The sequence below is a fragment of the Physeter macrocephalus genome, chromosome 10, assembly GCF_002837175.3.
Source record: "Physeter macrocephalus isolate SW-GA chromosome 10, ASM283717v5, whole genome shotgun sequence".
Lineage (NCBI taxonomy): Eukaryota > Metazoa > Chordata > Mammalia > Artiodactyla > Physeteridae > Physeter > Physeter macrocephalus.
This window is the reverse complement of record NC_041223.1, coordinates 17,021,403-17,044,041: the sequence shown is the minus strand read 5'-3', so window position 1 is coordinate 17,044,041 and position 22,639 is coordinate 17,021,403. Positions and strand designations below refer to the sequence as shown.

At 43.9% G+C, this 22,639-nt stretch overlaps 1 protein-coding gene across 4 annotated transcripts in view; it reads left to right on the top strand.

Moving 5' to 3' along the window:
• The first annotated feature begins 1,689 nt into the window (after positions 1–1,689).
• Positions 1,690–22,639, top strand: part of UST (uronyl 2-sulfotransferase) — a 294,924-nt gene continuing 273,974 nt past the window's right edge. For 2 of the 4 annotated variants that reach the window (XM_028494338.2, XM_024122441.3), the window contains exon 1: positions 1,693–2,170. In XM_028494338.2, the coding sequence (XP_028350139.1) occupies positions 1,918–2,170 (253 nt within the window). In that variant the 5' untranslated portion in view covers positions 1,693–1,917. Of the gene's footprint in view, positions 2,171–22,639 lie in introns of all 4 variants that reach the window. The other 2 variants (XM_028494336.2, XM_028494337.2) reach the window with 2 other exon arrangements.

Here is a 22,639-nt window from a genome sequence, read left to right as displayed (position 1 = left end):
CATGAGAAAGTGGGCCAGGACAACATAACATTGGGAAGTTGAGTATGTGTGTGTGGATGTGTGTGACACCACTCACCTCATCCACAACTGTCTCCAGTTTATGATCTATGTGTCTTCTTCTTTGGGAATCAGAGATACTCACATCTGGATGACGGTTAAACCATCTTATTCTTAAATTGTAAACTCTTGATCTCAGGATTCTACTCCCTGGTTTTCCGTAGAAACTTTCTCAGATACCCAACTTTATAAAGGTTTTCAGGAAAACAGTCTTAGAATCATAGATGTCCCTGGATCCCGGTTCTTCCTTTAATCGGTTGTCAGTCACTGGAATGTACAGAGTGACTAAGAAACCAGAGATGAGAGGCAGGGACAAGGAACCTGAAATTTCCATTTCTGTTTCTCAAAGTGGCCTGGGCTAAATGCGTGTTTCCCATCCTCCACTCACCGTGCAGGTTATTAGGAAAAGCACCCTGACTGGGAGATAGTACCATGCAGTGGTTATTATAGTGGGCTTGAGCGTCAGACAGGTTTGAGTGTGGCACCCAACTCGACTCCTGGTATCTCCGTGACCTTGGGCAAGTCACTTAAGTCTCAGGTGGCACAGCTTCTATATCTAGCAATGAATTATTCTTACTGAAAGTGTGGCTGATGAGAGCAGGCCTGTCTGTGCCTCACCCACCCTCGCCAGCAGAGCTGTGTTTGATGCAGCTTTCCTGCCCAGAAGGTGCTCTTTCAGGTCCAGAAACTTCCCTTGGAAGGAAGGGTGGCAGCGATGAAATGGGTATGTAAGGGCTCTTTCCTCTTCATATCTGCTAGAGGAAAGACCTCCTTGAGTCCGCCCTATAACACCCCTCCTCCCCCCCTTTGCCTTTCTGGTCGCTTCCTGGATGAGCAGCTGTAGAGCGAAGGCGAGCAAGAAGCAAGCGTCCTCCTCTGTTTCTCTTCCAGGAGTTGAGGCGATGAGCCTGGCCCTATGGGGTCATGTTTTAATTATAATTTACACCACTCGCTCTTTTACCATCTCAGCAAAGTCTTGAACCTATCTCCAAGTACCTTTCATCGGCCTTTTGTAAACAGCTCGGCACACAGAAGGAGAATCAAGTTTCTGAAATGAGAAAACAAACAAAAAACAAAAACCATATAGTACTAAAAGAACTCGTGCTTCTTCCTGCCGGTGACTGTTTACGAGAGGGAAGTCAGCGGGGCCCCCAAGAGGTCGCTGGTGGCGCAGGAACTGAGGCCAGATTGTAGAGAAAGGGGGAAGGAAAAAAACCCCAGAAACTTTCTTCCTTGTTGCGAATAATCGCCGCCCCCCCCTCCCCCCCTCCCCCGCTCCAGGCAGAGGCAGTAACGTGACACCCGAGAGAAACCCGGAGACCCGAGCCGAGAGAGGGAGGTCTTGAGGAGGGAGGAGAGAGAGCGGCGGAGAGCCGGAGGGAGAAAGGGGAGGAGAGGGAGGAAAACCCCTGTCAAGGAGGTGGAGCGAGGGGATGGTGTCCGCCTCCCGTTCCTCCCTGCCGTTTTTTAGAGGAGCCTGAACCCGGACAAAACACGCCGAGACCGACAGACACAAAGCCGGGGGGTCCACGCTGGCGCTGGAGGCGAGCCCCGGCGGCCGCGAGCGAGCCCGAGGCGCGGCGGGGCGCGGGGCACGGGGGCGCTAGCGGGCGCGGGCCGGGCGCGGGCAGCGCCGCCGAGCCGGGACCGGGCACCTCGGCCGCTCGGGCCGCGGCGGCGGGGACCATGCCGAGGAAAGTCTCCTGAGCCCGGCAACTTCGGCCCCTCCCCGCCCCCACCCGGGCTGCCCTCGGCGCGGCCCTGTCCATGTGCAGCCGGCCGGCCGGGCTCTCCTCCTCGCAGGCGGATGGGTGACCTTTTCCTGGCGCGGGCAGGCTGTGCAAGGCGGCGGAGCAGGCGATGAAGAAGAAGCAGCAGCAGCAGCATCCCGGCAGCGGCGCGGATCCCTGGCCCCATGGGGCCCCTCTGGGGGGCGCCCCTCCCGGCCTGGGCAGCTGGAAGCGCCGGGTCTCCCTGCTGCCTCTCCTGCGCTTCTCCCTCCGGGACTACGGTTTCTGCATGGCCACCCTGCTGGTCTTCTGCCTGGGCTCCCTCTTCTATCAGCTCGGCGGGGGACCCCCGCGCTTCCTGCTCGACCTGCGGCAGTATTTGGGTAAGGAAGGGAGACGGGAGCGAGGGCGGCGCGCGCTGCTCGAAGTTGTGCAGGGGAGAGTGGGGCGCGCCGAGCACTCTGGAGCTGCGCCCGCCGCCGCCTCCCCGAGGCTCCCCAGGTGGGACGCCGGCGAGCATCGGTGCGGCGGCCCCGAGCGGCTGCTGCCTCCAGCGCGTCTGTCTGTCTGCGCCTAGGCGGGGGCGCCGCGGGGTTGATGTGCCGGGCAGGTACCCCGGGGCTGGGCGCTGCATACCTTCCCCCGCCTCCGCCACCCCGTCTGGGCGGAGTGCAGGCGTGTGAGTGAGTGTGTACGAGTGTGGTATATTCAAGCCTGGCAGAGTGGGGAGAGGCGAGGGCCAGCGACAGCCCCTCCATGGCATTAGTGGCCACAGTCCCGTCCTGTCCGGCGCTCGGGGTCGCGCGGGTGGGATTGACTCCTCCCCACGGCCCGTTCTGTGAATTGTGCCCCCAAGAGCTCCTGCCCCCTGGCCTGGGTGGCCCAGGGGCAGTTTTCAGGCTCCACGCTGTCCCTGAGCTGCCTTGTGCTTGGGGCACCCCCTGCCCACCCCACTGTCCTCAGCGAGTGAGACGCGGGGAGCCGGGGTCCGGGGCGCGAGTCACCCTGGCCAGCAGTGTCGCCTACTTCGACTGAACGATCCTCAGCGCCGTGTCTCAAGCCTGAACTTTTGCGGGGGGAGCGGGTTGTGCCTGGTTTATTAGGAGCGAGGTCGCCTATTTTAGCAGAGGTAGGGAAGGAGTGTGCGAAGAGAGAAAAGAGCGTCTCCAGAGAGAGGGCGTGACCCGCAGCTCGGTGGTCCGGGCGCGGGGAGAGCGATGCCAGGGCCCAGCGAAAGTACCCCCCCCCCCCAGGCCCCCGGTGCGCGCCTTGGCTAAAGGAGGATGCACATCTCTCACAAGTCTGTGGCCAGAAGAGGTCTTGCCGGGGCCGGGGCGGGGGCGGGTGGGAGAGGCTGGGAGGGATCCAGCTAATCGCAAACGTCCAAGGGGATAAACTTAAGCCCCCGGCAAACTTCGGCATCGGCGTGATGGGAGCGAAGGCCCAAAGGGAAGCCCCCGGAGCGCTGGAACCGTAATGGGCCAAACGACTCCGGCGGCGGAGGCTGCCACCCTCACCCACAGAAATCCCTTCGTCGCAAAACCACAGGTCTGGATAGCAGATCGTTTTCGAAGGAAAAAACCACTTCAGCAAAGTGACAAATGTGTTAGAGCGTTTTCAAATGTACACGCAGATAAAATAATGTTTTCTTCCACGTAGAGAAGCTCAGATTTTTAAAGTTACACTTCTTTTTCAGTAGAAACTTTGGGGAACTACGATTTTTCTAAGATGCTTTAGGGAAAATTAAAGGAAAATATTGCCCAAGTAGATTTCGAGACATATCTGGTTTCTTAGAGGATTTGGGGTAAATATGCACTTTTGCTAAGGAGTCAACTCTCTTCTTTCGAGTTCTGTGTTAGGAAGTCTCACAGCCTCGTAGGCTCTCTGATTCCTGCTAGTACCACACAGGCAGGTCACAATTATTATGATTACCGACAATCACCGTCAACTGGCATACACGGAGGGAAGTGATCTGGAAGCTCAGGGGCCTTTCTCCATAAACTCTGATAATGAATTCTTTGGTGAGGTTCTCTTAAAGCAAAATATGCAGGCAAGTGATGTAGGGAAAGTACAGTGGATAGGGAAGGAAGACATCTGTGGTGTCCTCAGGAGCACTTGGCTTTGGGCAGAGCACTGGAACCACATGGGCCTCAGCTTTTCCATAGGTAAAATCCTGGGCGGGACCAGATTGTCTCTGACACCTCCACCCAGCTCTTAAAATGTTGTGGTTCTGATACCCTTCTTGGGGCTGGGGAGCCTGGGAGGAGGAAGAAGCAAAGGCATGTAGGGAGGCTAAAATCAGGAAACCGCAGCATCTAGCGTGTTAACCTCTTGAAAATTCAGCCAGATACGTGTGGTATCCAGAATTTAGTGTTAGTGTGCTTTCATTATATATTTCAAAAAATGAGGCCTGATAAATTTGGGGGCTTATTTGGTGGAAGGGTGAATTCACAGCATTCACTCAGGGAACCAGGAAGAACTGAAGGATGGAATATTGCTCCTATTACTAACTCACCATTGAGTTTCTGACTGATGTAACAGGTTAAAAAATAACATCATTGTGAACGGAAAATAGGATACCCTTGGCCAGATTTGTTCCCTGTTGCTTTGTTCTGTACACATAATGATTTTCAGGAAAAGCAGGCTTGTGGTCTTTAAGGGGATCTAAAATATACCCTTAATAAAATAAGGCCAAGGTATCTGCAGAATTACTCTCCCCTTGTTTCCTCCTTTCTATTATTTTAGTGTCTGTGAAAACAAAATTGTGGTTAGTAAACACATCCTCTCAATTTTCCTAGGTAACCAATTTCGGAGGCAAGTATTTTTCTTAAACACAAGTTCATATAAAGTCAAAATTTTCCAAATCAAAATAATATTTATAGCAATATTTGTCTTGACAGGATATTATTTTTAATATGCTTGTATAATATATTACATCTGACATAGTAGCTACTAAATAAATATTTGTCAAAGTGATGACTGCACCTATTGTATCAAATAGGTAGTGTGATGTTTAACATACTGAATATTGAATATTCTCACAGGAAAAAAAAAGGACCATTTATGATAGAAGCTAACATTTATTGGGCATGTGCCAATCAGTGCACATGTAGAATGAAATTGTATTAGCACAGCAATATCATAGGTAGGTGCAGCTGTTATTCCCATTTTTGATATGGGAGAAGGGAGGGCAACGAAGTTCACCGACTTGCTGAAGGACGCATAGTAAGTAAGGCAAGATTTGAACCCACATCTGGCTGAATCAAGTACCCATTGCATTAGCACTTCAAGCAGTTTGAGAGAAAAAGGAAATAGAGCCAAGATGCGAGTGGAAATCTAAAGGGCTGACTGGCAAAAAATGATCATTTTTATTTCCATAATTTCACTTTCCTTTCCTTGATACTTTTACTCTGAGTATCTTGAGGGGCCAACAGAGAAGGGAAATAATTCAAGCAGCTGGCCTGCCCTTAACTCCGCCTTCCTGTATTCATCTCTGTGACGCTGCTTCCATGTACTAAGCAACTGAACTCTCCCAGAGCCACACAACTGGAGGTGATGTGAATTGGAATCAAATTAAATCTTAAATTCCTAATTTCTTTCTCTCTTTCTTTAGCAGCCATTCACTGTCTAGGCCAGTAGTTCTCAGTGTGCGGTGCCTGGACCAGCAGCGTAAGCATCACCTGGACACTTGTTACAAGTGCAGATTCTCAGGTCTCATCCCAGACCTATGGAATGAAAGAGTCTGGGTGTGGGACCCAGGAATCCATTTTAGCAAGTCTTCCAGGACATTGCTTTCACAAAGTTTCCTATGTATTTGAGAGAAAGAGGGGGGATGAGAGAGGGAGAAGAGATTTATAAAATACTTAAAAAGTGATGGACATGGTTTCATTTTTTAAACTTCAGCTTTTAAAAATGCATCTGCTTTGCTGCTTACGCTCCATTGTTTCAAGGGAAGGACCAGCCAACAGCTGCAGCCCCAGCTGGCTTTCAAGTTTCTGAGGTTAGAAGATGCACGGAATGAGGTGAAGGGGGGCAACGAGAAAGCATAGTGTGGAGAAAAAAGGGAAAAGAGTCAGTAATGATGCTTTTTCTTCTCACAGGAACTGGGGTCAGGCAGCTTCTTTTTTCTAGTCAGTTTGGGGAAGGGCAAAGTCTGTTCTTTTTAAAGATGCTTTTTGCTGCAACAGATTTATTTTTTAAAAAAAGGAAAGTAAATAAGTCAGGGAGAGGAAAGTTATGCAGGCATAACTCTTGTCTTGATTCTTTTCCTCCTTGAAATGGGTGGAGAGAGGAGAGCATAAAACACACAATGGGATAAATAGATGAATAGAGCAAACTGCTATACTTAACTTGGAGACCATAGTCTTTCCAGTTCAGTGAAGTTATTTCATTTATTTTGAAGTGGCATTCAGACTTTGACTTGCTATGGAAAACCAACCAAAAGCAAATAAAATCTCCCGCAGAAATTAGATTATGACGCAGCCTCTGCCAGTAGCCTCATTACTTATGAGCTGTGGAAATATCAAAAACTTGGAATAACACTCGTTACATCGATGTAAACCGAATAAGTCAGATGGCTTACTACTGATCCTGTACAACCGGCAAACTCTAATGATGTATTATCAAGACTTGGGTATGTGATTTAGCCTTTATGGGGACTAAATCTGTTGGATTGATCTCAAGTTGATAGGCTTTCCTTTCCATTTTTAACTTATACTATTTAAAATGGAGATATATTACTTTAGTTTTCAGAATTGCTAATCTTGATATGGATATTATATATGAGCATGGCAAATTTGAGTCAAAAATGAAAGAAAAATATGTAACTTTATTGAACTTGAAGTTCTCTGAGTTTAAATGAATTTAAAGGAAAATGTGAAAATTGAGGTCCAGACCTGTTACAAAATAGTTTCTCTAAACCTTAATAGTCAAATTAATTTTCCTTCTGCACATCACGCATGGTTTAAATATAGTACTCCAGGCCCCAGACAGCAATCTAGGAAATGAAAGCATAAAATATGATGTTATCAATAGAAATTGTTGACATAAAAAGAAAATGACATTCTTGTTCATAGCTGCAAATTTATCTTATAGGGTTGGTTGGGGACACAGTAGCACTGTATTAGAAGTAGACAGAAAATGGAATTCAACTATGGCAGACTGTTCTGTAAACACACAGCATGAATAGTGAAAAACATTCCGTCTTGTAAACTGTTTTTAACGTAGACTCGTCTCAGTATGAATTGTTTTAAAATACAGATAAATATGCATTATGTGGATTCTGTCTTTCTTCAAATTCCCTGTCATCAATCCAGGTTTAAAACACTGGTTGGTTTTGTATTTGAGAAACTAGAATGAAAGTGCTCAAGTTTTTTGAGTCTCCAAAGAAAGAGTATCTTTTGCTTCCCTACAGGGAAGCTGCAGGAGCAGAAACTGTAGCTTGCCTTGCAGCTGTACTGAAGGGGGTCAGTGATGGGCAGTGAAAAGGCATCTTATTTGACAACTGTAGCTGCTAGAATGATTAGGAATTGTCACTTGCTTTTTTTTTTTTTTTTTTTTTTTTTGGAAAGAAATGAGACTTGACCACAAATAAATTTTGTCTTACCTATATTTATTTTTATTATAGAAACTCAACTTTAAGCAAACAGTGATATACATAAATCCTTTTATTTGTCAGAAATGGGGACAGAAGCACTAGCATTTCACCAAAAATTCTTAGTTGCAAAAGTCAAAAGAATGTAGCAACTATTGTGCAAGAACGTTCCAGACAAAGCACATTTCAGTATATGCTATTAATTTTTAAAATAGCTTTATTGAGCTATAATTTGCAAACCATACAGTTCACCCACTTAAAGTTTTTAATAGTTTAATAGCTTTTAATTGTTTTTAGTATATTCCTAGATAAGGGAAACCATTACGATAGTCACTTCTAGAACACTTTCATCACCAGAAGGAGAAACCTCATTCCCCTTAGTTATCCCTTCACTATTCCTCTGTCTCCCCAAGCCCTAGGAACTAATCTATTTTCAGTCTCTATAGATTTGCCTCTTCTGGACATTTCATAGAAATGAAATCATATAATATGTGGCCTTTTGTGACTGGCTTCTTTTACTTAGAACATTGTTTTCAAGGTTCATTCATATTGTAGCATGTATCAGTACTTCATTCATTTTTATGGCTGAATAATATTCCATTGTATGGATATACCACATTTTGTTTATCCATTTATCTGTTTCTCATTTCAGTTGTTTCTGTCTTTTGGCTGTTGTGCATAGTGCTGCTGTGAACTCTTGTGTGTAAGTTTTTGTATGTGCACGTATTTTCTGTCCTTTTAGGTATATACCCAGGAGTGAATTGCTAGGTCATATGGTAATTCCATGTTTAGTTTATTGAGGAACTGCTGAGCTGTTTTCCACAGCGGCTGCACCATTGCGCATCTCCCCCAACAATGTACGAGAGTTCCAGTTTCTCTACAACCTCACCAACACTTGTTATTTTCCATTATTTTGATTGTAGACATCCTAATGGATGTGAAGTGGCATCATATTGCGGCTTTTTTGTTTTGTTTTGTTTTGCATTTTCCTAATGATTAGTGATGTTGGATATCTTTTCCTGTGCTTTTTGGCCATTCATATATCTTCTCTGGAAAAATGTCTATTTACACCCTTTGCCCGTCTTTGAACTAAGTTGTCTTTTTCATTTTGAGTTTTAAGTACACTATCCGGATATAGAGTAAAACGTAAAGAGAGCTAAATAAATTCCGAACAAGTGAACACAAAGACCTCTTTAAAAGAATCTTGGGGGTCTTACAGTTATGGATGACTTTGAATAGTAAATACTTTGCATTTAGCTCTAATGTATGAATATTCACATATAGGTAGCACTTAACTATTTTACAGATGTCACAAAGATTACTGTGACTTATATGTGGAATATGAGTGTAGTCAGTCTTGAGCAGCAGAGTCTATAGTACAGTGGATATGAGTATTCTGTCTTTGTGTTTGTTCACTAGAAAGGAGCTGATGAGCTCAGCGGGGGGAAACATTTGGGTACGCTGTGTTCCTTATATACTGTACTATGAGGCTACCAAGGAAATCTTGAGAAAATTGGAATTCATATGCAATTCATTTTTATTCACACTGTGGTATAATATACAGGACAAATATATAGTCCTTCGGTAAATTAGTAAAATAAGTTAGGAATTTTTAGGAAGAAATTGTTTTTTCCAAAAGTGTTAGAAATTTTCAGTAGGTTTTAAAAATATACATTATCAAAATAAGAAGCTTTAAAATAAGTACAGTCCATTCCATGCTGCCTGGTAAGAGACTCAATTTGAATAATTTGTGACACTCTCCTATTAAAATTATCAGGGAGCCAGACAGCAGTTTAGTGTTGGGGGTATGCTGCACCTCTCCGTCTATCTCAGGTTTTATAGCGGTTGTCTGTAATTTCCCAAAGCTAGCCACTGGCTCATTTTTCTTGCCTCACCACCTGCCTTTGCTTCTGCTATTGCCTCTTTGCTGATAGTTAAGGAAGCCCAAATTCCAGTGATGATCTCTGAACGCCTGTAGTATTTATTTCATGAGCACTTTTGAAGTTTTGACATTCTACCTTGTATTGTGATGATTTGTGGGCAAGCTCCTTGAGAGGAGGAAGCTCGTTCAAGTACTTTCCATCTCTACTGTGACACCTCTGCTGGGTACTCCACAGGAACCCTTAGGAAGTGTCTGTTGATTCAATATATTGGCTAAGCAGACTATTCTTTACTAGGGTTCCATATTCTGCTTTGTTTTGCCCTTATTTTAAGTAGAGACCGTGGGGTGGTGTGCCAGGAAAGACTTAAGCCAGTTGATTCTACGACCCATCTCTTTCTGGCTGTTTGAAGCATATCCTTACAAGCAAAGATGTTAAAACCACTATGACATATACTTCTATAAACATTTCCTTCTGTGCACGGGGATAATTGTCCACCTCTTACCTTTGGGGATTTGGACTTACATTTATAGAGCTTTCCCTTGTAATTAAGAACGCCTGCGGTCAGCCTAGAGATTTGGCTGCCTACTAGAATTCAAACTTCTTGTTCCTTGTCATTTTCCTGAACCCTGAACCAGTTTTGGGAGTTTGCAGAATAGCAGTTTATCTCTTGCTCTAAGTCAGCGTCTTCCTTAGGTAGCAATTTGTGTTAAATTAGCTAGTACGTTTCAAGCATGAATTTGACTCTTTAAAGAGATGAGACCGTAAGATGATGTGGTTTTTGAAATAGTGACTAAGCAGATTTTAACCTAGAATGGCAAAATGATAGATTATAAGATTAAGGCTCAATGCACGAACCCATTGACCCTTGTTTAATGAAAGATATGGAAATAACCTTAAGTCATGGCCTCGATTGAGTAATTCTTAGTTCATTCATTGATAGATGATTTAAATAACCATTTACGTTAAGCTGTAATGCATTTCTGGAAACACCATTGATGTTTTTCTAGCTCAGTGCATATGACTTTCACAGTCTTGATGAAAATAAAAATGAAAGTGTTCTGAGACATATAACCTCCTTTGTTCAGTCACTCAGCAAATATTCATGGAAACCTTTCTGTGGGCCAGAAGCATCCAATACTAGAAAGAGTAGAGGTTTTAGAGCAGAGATCTGGGTTGTGATCACTGTGCTACCACTTATTAGCTGGGAGAACTTGGGCGATTCTCTTAACTTCTCTGAACCTTAGATGTTTTGGTCTATACGATGGGATTAATAATTGCTATTTTATAAAGTACTTATCTGACTCAAGGCGTGGCATTTGATTTCAACAAATGCCACTTTTCTCACCTTATTCTTTTCTTCTCTCAGGTCCCCTTTTCTTTTGGCCCACACACGCATGCACGCACACACTTGCACAAACACACATACTAGTGGAGTACGCAAATTCATTCATGGTTTGCTTCCATTTGAAAGAACCATTCTACCCAAGAAATATGAAATTACTGAATCAGCATTTTGGTGGCTTATCTTGTCACCCTCACCCTCAAACTGGTGAGGGCTCTTCGACAGCTGATAAGCTCCAGTCATTTGCCCTGTTAACTTTACACACAAACTTTTCTGCTCCTCATCCTCTCTTCTGTTTCCTGGCAACAATCTTTAGAAAACGTATTCTTTGCACAGCCTGCTTTCCTCTGTTTTGAATTTACCCACACGTTTCCCCCGCTCCCCGCATTCACAAAAGAAAAGTAGTTGTACAGAGGGAGTGTGGCCCAGCTCACTCTCTGGGGTCGCCAGCCGTTCTAGGACTGGACTGGTGATCCACATGAATCAGACCCTTCCAAACGATCACAGTGCCAGGCATACACTGGGACTGCTGCTAGAGCTTCTCCCACTTGTGACGGAACTACCGCGATGGAACCAGTAGTCTGGCACTGGTTTTCCTCTGGTTCCCATTTCCCTTCCATTGGAAGTCAGGCAGGACAAGAGCAGTGAACCAAAGTAGCGGATCATGTCTTTGTCAGAAGGCTGGGGAACTTGCTTCTGTTTTCCATTCTCCGCTTCTTCACGTTGCCTTGACCTGCCCAGAGCCACAGGGCCATTACTACCTGGTGTGGATGGTTACCCAATTCCTTGAGAACTTGAAAGCAAATGGGATCTCACATTATTTGATAGAAAGTTAAATTTTGTCTAGGGAAACCATGACCTTGCAGCTCCAGCACAGAGCTTCCTGTTTTGACACGTGGGCTGTTTGACACAAATACCTTGTCACTGGATAAGCAGAACTGTCAGGCAAAGCTGTGCGAGTAGCTGGAAGGGCCAGTGGACCTAGGTCTGGAGGGAGTCCGCAAATAGTTCAGGGGTCAGTGCTGTTAAGTCACACGAGCCTCCTAAGCTTATGTTTCTTCACCTCCAAAATGAAGACGTTTGATTAGGTCCGGGATTCTCGATTGTTTTTCTTTCCTAGGACCCTCATCAGCAGCAGTGTTTCCGTGTGGTCCCGATGGTCTATCTGGGAATATGTCCCAGTGGCCGGGAAAGGGAGAATGGGTGTGGCTCTGGGGTTCTTCAAAGAAGCTCTCTAGGTGATGGTGCCTCTTTTTTCTTTAGAATGACTGAATAAGGCGCTTGCTAAGGTCCCACCTACTTTAAAATCGTGTGTTGAAAGAGTTAAGAAGCCATTTAACTGTAACAACTGAAACTATAGGGTGTTTCCTTTGGAGCCAAATGTTTATTTAAAAGATTTCAGTAGTCAGGTGACCCAGGCAAGTGAGCATATGCCAAAACATTTGAGGCCATCATTTCCAAAGTCTTAATCATTGTTTCGTTTTGTTTTGTTGTGATCGTAATTGAAGTCAGCAGCACTCCCCATCCCTGACCCCATCACCAGTTGGCCCCAGCCTATCCCGACAATAAGGAGAGGATCTCGCTTCAGAAGTTGTGGGAAGCAGAATGTCCTTAGGAAGGCAAAGAGAGAGAGAAAGCAGAGTAAGTCATGGATCTCCAGAATTCAGAGTGTAACTGTGATAGGAAGAAAGAAGGAAAACGAGTAGGGATAAGAAAGCTGTGTTTTCAGAGAGGATTCTCACAGTCTTGGCCCAGCCGCCTGCTGCTGGTTGTCCCATTCCGTTGTGGACAGCTCCGGTGGCTGAGGGAGTTCGCACAGCGTGGCAGGCTGCTTCTTTGTGGCTTCTCTCCACTTCTGCTAGCTCTTCTGGGAGCTACACAGAATAGTCGGTTGGACTTCATCCTCTTTCAGAAAATTGAAGCTAGGAAGGTGACTGTAGTGCCCCCGCCATAAATCTTGTCCAGAAAAACAGATCTATCTTCCAGTAGTTCCTCATCTGAAGTTACCTTCAGGTGCAGAAAGCACAAACAATAAATGAAAAAAAGAAAACAACATAAAAGCAAAACCTTCTGAACAATAACATCCCATAAACAAAGCAGAAAGACCCAGATTGGAGACCGATGTTTCTCTAGAAAATGGGATTAGTATGCAGATATGTAAAAGATCAATAAATCAATAAGAAAAGGAGAATTCATGAGATAAACGGGCAGAGAATACGAGCAGGCAATTCACAGAAGAGCAAACACAACTGACCAATAAGCACATGAAAAGATGAAATGATTTTCATTCCCTTATGCATCTTAATCACTTTCCTCTGTCTGTATGGCCCTTCAGTGGCCTGTAGAACTGAGAAATTCTCCAGTTCCCTGGGTTTGTGAGCCTTCTTTATGGAGAGGAGTATCAGAAGTGACTCCCTTCTAAACTGTCTTCTTTTGAAATGACTGTGCCACATCCGCCCCTGTTCTGTAGTCATGGCGGGTGGCTGGAGCCGGGGGTGGGCGGTGAGGGCAGGCAGCTCTCTGGAGCTCTGTCTCAGGTCCTAAATACAAGACTTCCTGAGTCCTTGGTGCCACGTTTGTGTTGGGTGGTCTGCCCCCTGAGATGCCCTTCTCCTCACTCAGAAGCGCAGCCAGCAAGCCACTCCCAGCTCACAGCAAAGAGCACTGTGCGTTCTGCTCTGCTTCCTTCCGTCCCTGAGACTTTGCTGAGTCTGTAAGAAGCAGAGGACAGAAGGAACTGACGTGGTGCTTAGAATGCAGCATCTTGCCTGGAAGTATCTTCTCAGTATTCCGGAGAACAGTGGAACTGACTCATCTGGTTGGAGTTTTACAGAAATGTGATTGCAGATTTTTTGTGACTTCATTCTGCTTTAGTGTCAAAATTCAACCAACGATGTGCTGCCAAAAAAAGTGTGTAAAATCACATACAGATTTAGACGCTTGAAGAGGAAGTTATTTTTACTATAGTGGGGAAGAAAACAGAAAGTGATGATTGGCGGAGAATCCAAGGCAGGGCTGAGTCAGGAGGCGAGGCTGGGGCACACCTGCATCTCCAGTCTTGCCAGACTGGCCTGGGAATTGTGGTGTGGTCGCCTCTTAGCAGGTCGAGTGAGGAGTTCCGGTGTGGAAGACCTGCCTGGGGGAGGAGGATGTTGACATAAACTCTGCGTGTGATGCCAGTTTAAGCCGTGTGGGGTTAATGTTGGTTCCTCCTGAAAATGTGAGTGTGCTCTCCAGGGTCCCTCCTTAGAAGCCGCTCTCTAACTAAGGGCTACGTAAGACAAGGAGGTAAGAACGGAGAAACGGATTCTGGAAAGCTCCATAAACATGAAAACCAAATGGTGCAGTGTCTTTAGTTTGCTTTAGCAGATGACAGGATTGAGGTCGTATTATTTTCTTGCTCGTGCTTTTCCCAGCTCAGAAGGCTGCTCTTGTTTGCTTGTCCAGCGGAGATCTGAGGCCTTACGGAGTCTGAAATGTTTGTGGTCATGTTCTTCTGGTCCTGTTGTGAGCTGAAGAGGTTCCCAGAAATAAAGGGAGGGAGAAAGAAATATGTGTTAGCAGCCATAATCTCTATCTTTTCATTGCTCTTTTCACCTGGGCAAAGGATACCTGCAGCTACCATTTAGTGATCACATTTCCAGTCTCATGAGTTTGTAGCTTGATGGTGAACTTTTCAAATGCATTTAGACAAGGCTTTATTCAGGCCTTCTTGTGTCTTGCTCTCCTTTTCCTTGTGGCTGGGGAGATGTGTGTAGGTTTCACGAGCCTGCGTCTTGAAATGTGCGCACTCGTGGTGCCGCTCTGTGTGTGACCTGCACTCTGGCATAGAAAGTGTGGGTGCGGCACATTCTTAGGTGTGCTCCCTAGCTTGGATAGGGAGAACCTACTAGAACATACTTTGGTTATTGGGCAGGCTTCTACTTTTGTGTTTCGTTTCTTTTATGGCATGATGCATTGCTGTTTCAAAACACAGCTCCCTTTCGCCAGATATTTCCCCGTCACCTTGTTGGAATGATAGGTGACTTTTTGTTAATTTCGGAGTAAGTCTTCCCCACAAGGCTTACACTTCACTGAAGTTTCACATCAATGAGACTTAAAGGATCAGAGAACATGAGTTTTCCTATTGTTTTCATATGCCCGCCCTCCTTCCCATTTGGCTTCTCTCTGTCGTCTCTTCTGTCTAATCAAGTTCATTCCTTCAACAAGTGTTCATCAAACTCCAGTTATGCACTGGGTGCTGGAAGTAGTGTGACTAATAACTCTGTCCCTACCCTTGGGGGGCTGCATTCTACTAGGAGGGGCAGAGAAGGACTTAGGATAAATGTAAAGAGTGATGAACAGGGGTGTCTGGGAAGCCACGGGAGGAGAGTAGAAGCAGAGATTAGATCTGCCTGGCTGTGATTAGGCTAATGATGTCTTTGGTTAAGACCCTGTTTATGCCAGTAGCTAAGGGGTTCTCAAATCTGGCTGCACGACAGAATTACCTGGAGAGCTTTGGAAAATACTGATTTCCATTCATTTGGTCAGGGGTGGGGCCTGGGCATCTGTATTTGTTTAAAGCTCCTCGTGCGATTCTGATAGGCAACCAAACTGGAGGACCTCTATAGTTGATAGATGGCCGGATAGCTTTGTGTGTGCGTTAGGTCTTCTTGTGGTACTATTCAGAGATGCTTAGCCTATAGTCTTTTATTTGGCTGTGACTTATAACACTTTAGCTTTCAGCTTCTCTATACCAGCTCTTCTCAAACTTTAATGTGCGTTCAGATCACCGGGGAACTTGTTAAACTGTAGATTCAGGTGCAGCAGGTGTGGGGTGGGGCCTGAGATTCACATCCCCACCAGACTGCCAGTGTCACCAGTGCTGCAGTCGGAGGACCACACTTTGAGTAATAAGGGTCTACACTGTAGCATGTTTGGAACGTGATTAATAGTTGTAAACAGAAAAATGAGTGAGGCTTCATCCTAGCCCACTAAAGATCTGTGCTATTAAACATTTTATAAGTTTCTTTTAATTGAATTCTCATTCACCAAATTGATTGTTCGAATTTGAGAACATTAGATTTTTCTTAAGAATCACACACTCGGGCTTCCCTGGTGGCGCAGTGGTTGAGAGTCCGCCTGCCGATGCAGGGGACGCGGGTTCGTGCCCCGGTCTGGGAAGATCCCACATGCCACGGAGCGGCTGGGTCCGTGAGCCATGGCCGCTGAGCCTGCGCGTCCCGGAGCCTGTGCTCCGCAACGGGAGAGGCCACAACAGTGAGAGGCCCGTGTACCACAAAAAAAAAAAAAAAAAAGAAAAAAAAAAAGAATCACACACTTGCCTGATTAAAGTTTAAAATGTCTGCTTTTATTAATTTCTGCAATCCAGAGTATTAAAATGCAGGCTGTTTGGAGATTTGTGAACATGCAGATTTGACTTAATGCCAGATTCATTAACAAGCATAGGAAGTTAAACAGTTGGTCTTGGATGTAAAGTTTCTTCAAACAGTTATTGCAGGTTCTTGCACTGTTTTAAATTTTAATGATGTCAGAATTCATTGCTAAGTGTCCTGTTATCCAAATACTCCAGGTAAAGTTTTTTTTTTTTTTTATGGTCAGAGCAAATACTTGGATATAAATAAAGCAAATAATTAGAATGACTCGGTGTAATGTTTTGAAAACACAATTTTCATAGATTATTAAAACCCTTACATGCTCATTGTAGAAAACTGGAAAATAGAGAGAAGAGCACAAAGAAGAAAGTAAAAAGCATGTTAATTCCTTTACTCAGAACTGCTTTGGTTTGGTTACATTCTTCCTCTACTCAGCAGTACCACAAATGTTATTCCATGTCTTTACATATTTTTCAACAACATTGGTTTTCATAGCGGCGGAGTTTCTTATGAATGTACAGTAATTCCTCTAGCAAGGCCTTTTGATATTTAGCCTATTTCCAGTTTTTCATGATTCTGCATAAAGCTGTGATGAACAGTATTAAATTTTTGCACACTTCTCTACTTCCCTGGGAGAAATTCCTAGACTTGGAATTGCTGGGTTAAAGTGTGCACCTATTTAAAAATTGCTTTTAGTACAAATTGCCATTTATCTCGGTGTGTTTCACCAGCAGTCTGTTTTGCTCATATTTTGCAAACACTGGATATAATCTTATAAAACTCCTCACCCATTCAGTTGGTGAAAAATGATATTTTAAGCTCTAATTCACATTTGTTTGAATATTAGTGAAACTGAACAATTTGACTATGTTTTGGGAATTACAGTTTTACCCTTTCCCATTTTTTCCCTATAGATGTGTTCTTTCTCTTACTAATTTTAAGAATTCTTTAGAGATGAAGGGTATTAGCCCTTTACCATACATGCAAATATGTTTTTTTAATTGCTCTTTAGTTTTTAAAATCAGTTTCTTTTATTTTTCCTTTATGCTAATTACGTTTTTTCCATTTATTATTTTTCCTTTGCTTTCATGCTTAGAAAGGCCTTATATCCTGTCCCTATATTTTCTTCTAATTCTTTTGTTGTTTCACCTTTTCATTTACATCCTTTCGGCGTTGATTTTGGTATAAATTAACTCAATCGTTTTGCAAGTCCAGCTGGAGACAAAGTCATACTTGAGTGATGTCATTCTTTAACATTAAATTCATTTTTCAAACGTTGAAACTGATTTCAAGCTTAACTCTTTTTAGAGGGTTTGAAACCCCTGTTTGCCATTTAATTCCTAAACTTTTGGGAACAAGGTCCCCCAGCTTCCAGCCCACTGCCATTGTTTCTTGAGAGAACTTCTGAGAGTCAGTGGATTGTGGAGTCGCTGGCAAGGCCAGGCAGACATGACCACTCTCCTTGCCCACGCTACCTGAGTTGCCTGAGTGAGTGTGGGACGAGGCAAATTGATAGGTCTTAGTCTCTTGATTCCGTTTGGGTCTCTGGAGTAAAAAGTGAACACACCCCACCTCCAGACACATGCATCCTTTTCAGTTTAGCTAGAAACCTTAGGGGGGTGGTGATAGGTGAGCTCCTCATCAACAGCCTGGCTCCAGCCGCCCTCAGCCCTTTGCAGCACCTTGTAATAAGGACAGCACTCTTTTAAACACTATTTTTATAAGCAGCTAGATGATAATAAGTTTAGTTCCTGTGTGTTGTTATTCTTTTTAATGTTTATAAAATTCAAGAGATCACAATTTGAAGACACAGACATTCAAAGGCCAACCCTATGGTCTAATAGAGCTACATTTTCTTCTTTGGATATCAGATTTCTTCTGTGAATTTACCTTTAACAGGGTGTTTACTATTACAAGAGGCAATGTAGTGTAAAAGAGCATTGGGCTTCAAATCAGAAGTCCTCTGTTTGAGTCCTGGCTTTGCCAGCGTGCAGCTGTGTGACCTTGGGTAATTCACTTAACCTCTCTGAGTCTCCATTGAAACTTTAGAAGGACTCTTTCTGTTCCAGAACAACAACCACTAGATTATAAAGAGAATGCTATCTGCTACTCTGCTGACTGGAATACTGTGAAAATTTGCATTTTTAATATCTGCTAATACACATCTTCATTTTAATTATCCAGGCAGAAGCCTAGCCAGAGCAGATGGCACTCCAGAGTGTAGGAGCCAGAGGGATGTTACTTACTGTGGGATGTGTGTGTGTTGTGTCAACAAACAAACAAACAAACACATCCATCAAAATTCTGTCTCTAGGCATTCACAAACAGCGGTTATTTGTTGTGTGTATTCCTGCCCTTTCTGTAAATTATAGTTTGTGTGTAGGAAGAAGACCTCCAAAGATCATGTAAATTGCATTTTAGTCTATCGGATTTTTTTTTTTTTTCCGGTACGCGGGCCTCTCACTGTCGTGGCCTCTCCCGTTGCGGAGCACAGGCTCCGGATGCGCAGGCCCAGTGGCCATGGTTCACGGGCCCAGCCGCTCCGCGGCATGTGGGATCCTCCCGGACCGGGGCACGAACCCATGTCCCCTGCATCGGCAGGCGGACCCTCAACCACTGCGCCACCAGGGAAGCCCTCTATCGGATATTTTTATTCTTTGAAAGAATATTCTTGCAAAGAATAGTTTGATGACTAAAACTTCTAAAACATTTACCCTGTGATCATTTGATAAGATTTTAATTTTTCAGTTTTATTTTTCAAAATTGAGTGTGCCAAAGACACAAAGATTATCTCAAGAGCTGCTAGTCGAGTCTCTGATATAGATGTATAAATTCATTACTTTCGTGTATGTGTTTGTAGTAGTAGAGATTCATCACATCCCTTGGGGAGCATAGGGGGGAAAATAGGGAGAAGGGGAGGGCTTCATGGAAGAAGTGACACGAGCTGGGTGTTGAAGCATAAATAGGAGTTTGCCTGACAGAGATGTGGGAAAAGGGCATTTCAGAAAGAAGGAACAGCACAGGCAAAGGCAAACCAGTGGGCACAGTTGTGGCCCCTTTGAGTCCACTGAGTAGTACGGGTGGCTGGTGAGAGACTGTGACAGAGAGAGGGGAGGTGGAATTGCACAGGGAGGCTTCTAGGGGAGAGGGTAGATTGTAAAGGAACTTGTATCTTATACTAACTGGCAAGCAATGGGGAAACCACTGAACACTTTCAGACCGCAGTGTGATAGCAGATTTGTTATTCATGAAGATAGCTCTGGAAACAGAAAGCCACGCGGAGGCTAAGCAGGTGTCTGAAAGGGTCCTCAGATTTGAATGGTGTTTTAAAGATCAAAAAATACTTGCACACGTGTCACCAAGCTCACTTCTTTACTTTCCCGAATCGTGGGTGTTAAGCTCGCTTTGCAGATGAGAAACCTGAGCCCAGAGCCGTTTGAAGGGCCCTGAGTTGCTCCGCTGACGCTGACGGGGTGGGGAGAATTTTGCATCCAGTTTGGGTCTGCCCAGGCCCCAGAAATCTCTTCCGTTTCACTCCATGCCATATGGAAGCGTATTTCAACAAAAGTACTCAAGTATTTTTCTCACTCTTTTAGCTTGAACTTTCAAAGTACGTTTAATCTTGATAAAGAAAGCTTGACAGGAACATCAGCTTAACTCTTATCCTGCAGGAGTTTATTTAGCGTACTATAGTCATGTCGAGTTGCCTCTTTGCTGACGTTTTCCTGTTATGATAGCATTCTGCAAGTTGATGGTTTATTTTCTCTGAGTAGCTGAAACGGGAAGAAAAATCCGCACTGCGTTTTTATTAGGATAGGTTATAACATCTTGATTTTATGTTTCATTTATTTCAGTAACTTTGATCATGCCATTTTGTCATAGATTAAGTTGGCATTTAGGCTATGATTTCTTGCTGTTTTAAATGTGACTTTTCACTGTGTATGGCAGGTTTATTTTCTCTGCAGCTTTACTGAAGACTCTTTAGAAGTGACTCCATTTATGTCTCACCTGAAGGCCCATATTCTGGGGCTATTGATCTCACATTCCAAGTGTAGCTTTTTGTAAAGCAATTCTCTTCCAACCCCTGCTGGAAGACATCCAGCCCTACCTGTGCTGCCACCTGCTCTGTGACGTTTGAAGCAAAATGGTCTAATTGTTTTGTTTTTGGTTTTGTTTTTTAAACCAGAAACAGGTTTCTAAATCTCCAATTTTGTTAAAACACAGCTGGAGGAGAGGTGTTCAAGTCACAAAAGCATTGAACTGTGCTAAGATTGCGGTGGGTGGGTAGATAGTCCTTGAAATGATTTTTTGATCCCTTGAATTTCAGGACACTTTTTTAGAGAAGAGGCAAAGGGAAAAAAGCCCAAAGGGATGCTCCATACCCTGAACGAGACTATGTGAACTTGCCCAGGGTCTGGCACTTATTGGGTGATAGTTGTTTATTAAGGTAATTAGAACATGTGCCTGGAATGAGAGAGTTTTTATAGCTGAACATTAAATATATATCTGAAGGCAAAAGGGAATAAAGTATGTCATGTCGTCATTATTTAATGTAAGAAGCATAGGTGTTCATTGGGAACGGGTGGCCTCTCTTTTCCTACCTTCAACTTATAGGAGAAATTGATTTGATCTTAGAGTATTAGAATAGACAATGTCTTCTACAGTAATTTTTTCCAGAAAGTGACATGTTCTTCTTGAGGCTGTGCCATACACTGGCCCTTTATAAAAAGTGAAAAGTGTGCTATAAAGTCCCTCATCAGCAATTGCATTTCCCTGGGGAGCCAGCTGTCACAGTTGAGGTGTCTTGCTTTTCAGTGGGTTTAGGTGTTTAGAAAATGGATATTGAACTTGGCGCTGATTGTTTCTCTCAAGTGTCAGTTTCTTCGGGCTTATATTTGGCAGGAAGGGGAGAGCAATCTGTTGAGTGACGTGCCGGGGTGTAGAACTTCAGTGTGGCCGAGTGAGTCTGCGTGTCGAGGTGGTGCAGGTTTAGGCAGCAGCGGCAGGGTTCAGGTTCATTCACCCTCCCTTGGGCTGAGGAGGCTGCGTGGGATCTGCTGGGCCTGCTGGGGGCCTGGCCTTAGAGGGGACCCTCCTGCACCCTCAGCATCACTCCTGATCAGCAGGAATCAGGCTCTGGCAGCTGAGATCTGGGCCAGGATCTTTGTCAGAGGGAGAAGTTCTGAATAAACATATTTTGAATGCTTTAATGCCTGATCTCTCAAAGGCCTTTTCAAAAAAAAATATCTAACATATTTGTCAATGAGAGAATGGAATTCGTTTTATTAGTTTTTCTTCTACAATTTTAATATTAATAATAATAGCTATTATTATTGAGGACCCCTTTTTCCAACTGAGCAAACTTTTGTTAGTCTTGCCATAGTTTTAGACCCTCTTGGGTACACGATCTCACAAAAACATCTGAGGAACTTTGAAAAAAATCATAGAAAATAAAGGATATTGGACAACCAACTGTAAAGGAGGTTAGAATTTGGGACTTAAATTTCTTTCCATATCTTTTAATTTCATCCAAATTTATATGAATTAGAAAATGGTCATTTTTTTCATGTTTGGAATAAGATGACATGCATATTAGAAGTCTAATTTATTTTTCAGGTGCACATGAGGTAAATGGAAACACCAGAAGACTGTTTTACACACACACACACACACACACACACACACACACACACATGCATGCGTGTATTTTTTGTACACTGGAAAGGTAAATATTCAGGTCTTTTCCATTGGGTGACATTTTGTTTAAACATTTTTGCAGGACAGTCATATTTTCTATGTTTACCTTTTGAAAGGGACAGTGTAAGGGACAGATGCAAGAGTAAATTTGTGAATTTGCACCAAATGCCAGGTGTAGGGTTCTGTGACATCTCAAAATAGGGTTTCGTTTGCCTTTGGGCATCATGCCCTCGACGACTTTCCAGGAGGGAGTGAGAAGGGATTGTCTGAGAGAATCAAATTCTCAGTCGTCAGCTGCCCAGTTATTCTTTCCTAAAATTGATCCCCCTGAGAACGTCACGCGGCTGTCCTTTCCCACCAGTTCCCCCTTGACGCCCTCCCCCCACTTTGCATGAGTCTTGCTATGCTGGGTGCCAAACACCGCCAGGTGCTAAAGGAAGAATTCAAAGGCTGGTGTTAAGGAAATGAATGACTAGTAAAGGTAATAAACCTTTTTCCAAGTCAGGTGGTTTCAGTTCTTTTGTTTTTCAACCAAAGTGAAGGAGTTCAGGTTATCAAGGAATCAAGTTATCTCTTCAAGTAGATGATCCACAGATCACTATGGGCTTTAGAAAGCGTTAAAGGAAGTGAGTGGCAGGGCAATAATACAACTCGTCCCTTTCCTATCTACTAATCTGTGTGAGCAAGGCTTCTCAGTGTTCACACTTATTAAAATGAAAAATAGGAATAAAAGTGAAACAAGTAAAATTCAGTTATAGATACATTAACTAGTTAAATACCACGGCCCTGTTCATCTCATTAATAGATGCATTTTCAAGAAAATTTTACTTTTGCTTTTTAATCATTGAAATTTGTGAAACTTTTATGTTGTTTTGATCAGTTGTGAACCAATGGAAATCTTTTTTTTTTTTTTTTTTTTTTTTGTGGTATGCGGGCCTCCCTCTGCCGCGGCCTCTCCCGTT